Source organism: Carassius gibelio, chromosome B13, assembly GCF_023724105.1.
Source record: "Carassius gibelio isolate Cgi1373 ecotype wild population from Czech Republic chromosome B13, carGib1.2-hapl.c, whole genome shotgun sequence".
Lineage (NCBI taxonomy): Eukaryota > Metazoa > Chordata > Actinopteri > Cypriniformes > Cyprinidae > Carassius > Carassius gibelio.
Window position 1 is genome coordinate 10,324,351 of NC_068408.1, and position 6,869 is coordinate 10,331,219.

At 36.3% G+C, this 6,869-nt stretch overlaps 1 protein-coding gene across 2 annotated transcripts; it reads left to right on the forward strand.

The window, feature by feature from the left end:
• Positions 1-713: 713 nt before the first annotated feature.
• LOC127970640 (golgin subfamily A member 5) lies at positions 714-6,869 on the forward strand. Of its 2 annotated transcripts, none has more exons than XM_052573301.1 (13): positions 714-899; positions 1,534-2,179; positions 2,866-3,090; positions 3,453-3,672; positions 3,794-3,917; positions 4,011-4,214; positions 4,297-4,464; positions 4,927-5,055; positions 5,216-5,314; positions 5,434-5,656; positions 5,964-6,069; positions 6,167-6,230; positions 6,348-6,869. In XM_052573301.1, exons 2-13 carry the CDS (start codon positions 1,537-1,539, stop codon positions 6,426-6,428), a joined length of 2,286 nt encoding a protein of 761 aa, XP_052429261.1. In that variant the 5' UTR covers positions 714-899; positions 1,534-1,536; the 3' UTR covers positions 6,429-6,869. The 2 variants fall into 2 exon arrangements, with proteins under 2 accessions (XP_052429261.1, XP_052429262.1); XM_052573302.1 differs by having other exon boundaries at positions 723-899; positions 2,893-3,090.

Consider the following 6,869-nt stretch of genomic DNA (forward strand, 5'->3'; position numbering starts at 1 on the left):
TTTTAGTTTAAATTATCAAAAGACATTTAATGCAGTTTACAGATGACTTATTGTAATATTTGGGTCATTAAATTTTTTTCTGTATCCTTTGATTTCTATAACTTTTAAAATCTTTTTGTATTTCCCAGATTTTAGACCCAACAACCTACTTATACCACATAATTCATTACATGCATTGAAAATACTTGCTCATGTTTGTACTGCTGTTTTCTGAACAAAAAAGATGTGAATTAATGGAGGATGGTGTCATTAAGTAAATGTTGTGCTAGATAAGAAATATAAGACTAATTGGATGATATTAAGAATGCACTAAAATCCTATAAATAATTACCAATGTAGATATCCCTCGAAAACGTTTTTTTTTTTTTTTTTTTTTTTGAGACGTTTTGATTAGAGAAACCATATACACCTGAAATATTTGGAAGAAATTTCTAGTTTTTCATATTAGAAGTCTGCAGAAGAAATGTCAAAGTAGTCAAATATTTTACCATATATTGTATTCATATCCAAATTAAGTAATCGATTTTGAATGAATATGATTTCCATATTTTAAATTATGAGTTTATCTCTTATATCGACATACATTTAATAGGGCATAGAGATAACTCACAGAGATATACAATATTATATACTATTATAAAAGAGTACTGACCCAATTACAATCAGGCACAGCAACATCATTTAAACTTTTCTAATCAGGCAGTGTGAAGGGCGCACTGTTATGGGTCCTTCGTATAGTTCCTGGTCCACGTCGGTCTGGGTCAGGATGAGTACCAGGATAAAAACAGTCACCATTAAACGATCAAGGGACGGGTAAACACAATTTCCCCTGAAATCCTCCCAAACATCCCTATGCAAGATTTTCTTACCGCTTTCTGAGAGATCGAGAGCCCCTTCAGGTACAAACATATGACCTTAAATGCAGTTATTGGGCAGAAGACGTGCAGCTGACCATTTTGTGGCTAGCACTGTAACGTTTCTGTCATGTTTTAGTGGATTTACACTACAAATTAACAAGTGCAGTTTTAATCGATAATTAGTCGAAGTGTAGCGGATAGTAATTTAAAAGTGACAGATGTCAGTATTGTGTAAATACACCGTGTTAAATGGATTTAGATGCAATATGTAAACAAACTTTGATCAGGGATAACTTTAAAGAAATGTAAACTACAGATTGATAATTATTGCTGGAATATGCTTAATATAATAAATTGATTTAACATTTATAAGTGTGTTAATGCTAGAGACTATAAGAATTCATGTTTACTGAGGAGGTTATAAACTGGATGTGAAGTATACTTTAAGGGATGGGTTTTGTTTTCAGCTTATGTTTGCATTGAAGAAGTCAAATATTACAGATATGACTCTTCAGTGTTGGTCTCTCAGGTACAAAAATGATCTGTTTTTCTAATAAAAAATGGGAAATTATAACTTAAAAGCACGAAAATTTAGTTAAGTTGTTCAATGCAAGACACTAGTGTAACACAAATCATGTCATCACTTTAATCTCTGCATGCATGTTTTCATTTCCAGAGGATGTCTTGGTTTGTTGATTTTGCCGGGAAGGCAGAGGACTTTCTCAATAAAGTGGACCAGGGTGCAGCCACCGCTTTGACTAAAAGCACTCAGAATTCCTCCCTGTCCTTCAACAGCCCTGACAGCACAGATTCGATCCAGTATGACTCTGCGGCTTACAGCTCGTCCCAACAGCACAGGGACTCACAGATCTCCTCCTCATCCCATGGAACTTCAGCTTTCATCTCTGCAGTGGCTGGGAACATAAAGAAATCCAAAGCCACGGTTTTGGCCGGGACAGCTAATGTCTCCAGCACTATGCCTTTGGGATCTAGCAACAAGGCAACATCCAACTTTGTGCGACCCAAAAAGCCAGAAGTAAATGATGATTTGCTCTTTGACTTTTTGAATAGTTCGGACCCACCGCAGAGTGAAAGAAAGGAGGTCCGAAGAGAAACTGTGTCCAAAGTTTTGGGTCCATCAGGTGGGTCAGCTCAGACCCAGACGGCCCCTATTTCTTTGGCTGGTGACCTGCAGATGGGACCCTCTGTTACTTCAACCCCATTGTCAACCCAGGGCCTGTCCAGAAATTCCAGCCACAGCTCTCTCTCAAACAGCTCACACAGCGTTAAAACAGAGGATGGCTCCAGAGACCAAATCCAAGGTACAAAACATACATCATTTGGGTCGTTGCATTGATCTGAGAGCAATAAATTTGAGCTATTTTAATTTTTTTATATCAATGCAGGTTAACAACATTTGATTTGCTCCCAAAAATGACAAATATTTATAATTTTGTCTTGGAAGTACAGTTAAATTTTTTTTTATAGGGATGGTTTGTGTATGCACAATTGTCTAGTTTTTTTGTGTGTGTCTGATAAATTTTAATTAAATGCATTTATTTAATCATGAAATGGCAAAAAAGATAAAATGTAAATGTAATAAATAATAATAAAAAACTATATAGCCATAGACAAAAAAAAACCCCAGTAAATTTACTAAAACTAAACTGCTAAATAAAAATACTAAATAAAAGAAATTACTAATAAAAATACTGAAAACAAAATCTAAATATTAACAAAATATATAATAGTAAATCACTGATAATAAAATGACATGTATACTATTTTTAACATTTTGCAAATATATCATGTAAAAACTAAAATCAATAACTTTAATGCTAAAAATGCATCACAGTGTTACAGTATGAAAATTTTATATTGATTTTATGATCTGTTAAAGTTTGGATTTAACAGTGTTCTACTGTTCAAAGATGCACACCTTTACTACTGTTTTAATAGCATGTAGTTCATCCTCTTTGAACTTTCTTATTTTATATGTTCCGTCCAGCTGATGTTCATGAGGGTTTGAATCCAGGGTTGGATGTTCCTGCAGAGGCCCAGCCAGTGCTGGAGGTCCCACCTCAAGAGCTTCAGCAGCAGCAGCAGCAGCAGCAGGGCCAAGAGCAGGTGATCTCCAACCTTCGTCTTGAGAACCAGCTTTTACGCAATGAAGTCTCTTCTCTCAACCAGGAAATGGCCTCTCTAATCCAGAGAGCCAAAAACATGCAGGAAGGTGAGACATGTGTTTTAAGTAAAATACATACTGTTATAGTATTTATTAACATTTAAATTTTTATAATTTCAGTTTTCATTTTAATGTAATTATTTTGTTTTTTTTTCTCATTTTATGTAATTTCTTTTCTATTTCTATTTAGATTTCATCTATTTTATATTTCAGGTGTTATCAGGTTTAATTACTTCAACCTAAACAATTTCTTTCAGTGTAACAATTCCACTTTTTCATCTAATATTTATTTTATTTCAGATGTTATTTCAATTAATTAATACAAATGTTAATAGTTTCAGTTTGAATTAACAATAACAACACTGCTATGAAGTACAAAACTTATATGATTAATTCCTCTACTTTTGTAGAGGTAAACCTTTCTAGGGCTCGAGCTGAAAAGTGGAACTCTGACCAGTCTCGCATTGATCACATGGTTCGAGAGCTGAGGGCGCAGGTTGATGACCTCACAGAAGCCCTGTCTGCCAAAGATGGTCAGCTGGCGGTCCTTAAAGTACGACTGGACGAAGCAGATCAGCTACTGAAGGCCCGAAGCTCTGCCCTGGAGGAGGCTCAGAACGAGAGGGTCAGGTGGGTTTCTTTGACCATTCACAGAAGCAGAAGAACATTTCCTGTTTAGTTGGAAACAAGCTGATCTATATCTTCTCTAATCTGAATAAACCAACCTCTTTTGCTGTTTTACATGTTTTAGGATTCTTCAGGATCAGAGTGAGGGAAGCAGTCTTCAGTCTCAGGCTTTACAGACATTACAGGACAGAGTAAGAGATGCAGAGGCAGCAGTGAAGAGAGAACAGGAGAGCTACAGACAGATACAGGTGAGTAAACTGGCATCAACCAGGATTTATGTGGTAAACTCCATCTATGGATCTGATAGATCTTAATCTCGTGCCATGTAACATTTCTCACAGAGTGAGTTTGCAACACGACTGGCGAAGGTAGAGTCCGAGCGGCAGCAGTTGGCGGAGTCATTAACAAACGCAGAGCGTCGGGTGACGGAAGAGAAACAGAGAGCTGAGGAACTACTTCAGCAGGTCAAGAGCGCCCGATCCGCAGCAGAGTACACCAAACAAGAGCTTCAAGACTACAAAAACAAAGCCTCACGCATATTACAGGTCTCATTCTTTCTTTATTTTCATGTCACTTTTTATCTCTGTTTGATGATGGCATGGAGGATCATGGTTGTTGTTCCTCCAGTCTAAGGAGAAGCTGATCAGCAGTCTGAAGGAGGGCTCGGGTCTGGAGGTCCTGGAGGGGGCCGGGGCTGGGGTTGAACTCGAAGAGCTCCGTCATGAGAAAGAGCTACAGAGAGAGGAGATTCAGAAGCTACAGGCCCAAATACAGAGCTTACGAACAGAGATACAGGTGAACATGCAAGATTTAAGTTAAACGCTGGGTCATATGGCCTAAAATCCTGATATTTTTTAGCCTTTTTAATGTATACATAGTATTTGTATTTATATTTCTGAAGGCTGAAAGATCAAAATATGTTTTTTTTTTAAATAAAGGCCGTAAGTGGTAAAAATCTTACACTGAATTAACATTTCAAAATTGGATGTATTTTACAGTTATATTTGTCACTATAGTAGTACATTTTAATAAATAACAGTTATCTATATCTTTTTTTAAGATACATTTTTAATTAATAAACATTAATAAATAAAACAATTTTCCTTTCTCAAAACATGTATTAAAAATGATTGGAAATATAAATATCATGAATATTTGATTTTATTAGCCAGCTGTAACAAACTGACACGGGCCTCTCAGACAAACAGACGATGCAAACACACACAGCATATATGATTTTCCTTGTGTTTCCTTTAGGATCTGGAAACCCAGGCACTCACAGAGACAGAAAACTGGAGAGAACAGCTGGCAGAAGTACAGGAACAACATGCCCAGCAGATCAGAGCCAAACAGGAAATGGAAGCAGAACTGGAAAGATCCAAACAGGTACATGATTAAGAGAGAAAATAATAATAATAATAATAATAACCTTGAGATAGCACATCCAAGTTTTTAGAGTGGGTATACAGTATTGTGGTTTGTTACATTGTTTTATAAAAAAAAGATTATTCTGAATAATGAGTAAATGTTGATACATTTAATGCAGGAACTGCAGTACATTGAGGAAGAGCATCATCGCACTAAAATTACCCTTCAGGGCCGCGTCAAAGACAGAGAAGATGAGATCCAAAAGCTTAGAAACCAGGTACCCATGTAGGAATAGCAATTAAGGTTTTATAATAAAATATTTTATTCAAGAAACTCCTGTGCACCTGCTCCAAGTTTTCTGAATATTTATTGTGAATGTTACAATTCCTCTGCTAGCTCACCAACAAGGCTCTGAGCAACAGCAGTCAGGGGGAGCTGGAGGGCCGTCTGCACCAGCTGACAGAGACACTGATTCAGAAGCAGACCATGTTAGAGGCCCTTGGCACAGAGAAAAACTCTCTGGTCTTTCAGCTGGAGAGAATGGAACAGCAACTGAAGAGCCTGCAGGGTGGTCAGAACAACAGCTCAAACATCAACATGGCTGCCATGGAGGGACCAGGTCAGTGAACTGCATGATGGGAAATTCCAGAAGGAATGATTTTATGGGACAAAAGAATTAAAAATTAAACTAGATTTTTTAACTAATTATTATCATTAACCACAATTAAAACTGAAAGTATAAACACATTGAAATCAATTAAATGTTGTGTAAAATTATAATTAAACCAGAGTAAAACAATTTTCATATTAATCATAAAATCAATGCTGAATCGAACCACTCAACTGTAGCTTTTTGTGTAGAAAAATTTTACTTTTGATCATTTGAAGCCCAACATGATTGTGTGTGACTGTTTTTGTGTGTATAGGTGCTAGGCAGAGGAACACACCAATCCTGTTTAATGATGCAGACGGACCAGGTACAGGAGTGTATGGGAAGGTTCGTAAAGCGGCCAGCACCATCGACCGCTTCAGGTAATTGAGTCTCTGGAAATCCTTTCTGTGTGTGTTTGCTAAATGTATTTTAAAGTGCCCCAATAGTATTAAAATGTGTTTTTATATTTTCCTTCAGTATACGTCTAGGAATCTTTCTCAGACGTTACCCCATGGCCAGGGTTTTTGTTATTATTTATATGGTGAGTACACAGCACATTAAGGAATAGTTCAAAGTTACAATGAAGAATTTCAAGTTTTAAGAAAAATCTGGATAAGGTTGTCTTTATTTATGTTTCTTAATCTGTTTTTCTATCCAGGCACTACTACACCTTTGGGTAATGATTGTCCTTTTGACATACACACCAGAGATGCATCTCAATCATCCTGACGGGAGATAAAGGACTTTCTACCTGTAATAACACAATAATCTGTTTGAGATTAGTAAGAGTTAATAAAGGTTAAGCTTAGGGAAATTTCAGGCTGCTGTACAGAGGCTCAGTATGATTCATCTTCAGTTTGCACAGACATGCTGTTGGCAGTTCTTTCTCTCTCTCTGTCACTCAGTTTCGCTCACATTTTCCCTCCATTTTTGTTCTCTTTTTGCCCATACATGATTGAATGCTTTCAGTAAAATTTGGTTTGAGTGTTGAGAACAGTATAAAGTGAAATATTTAAGGTGTAATTTAAAGGTGTTTTTATTCCATTGAGAATCTTTTGGCTTTTATTCGTCTCTGTTTCATGCTAATGTAATCATGACTATTTTTGTTACAGGAAATAACAGATTGTATTCCTCACACCGTAAAGCAGATTTAACTTAATAAATATGAACATGGACATAA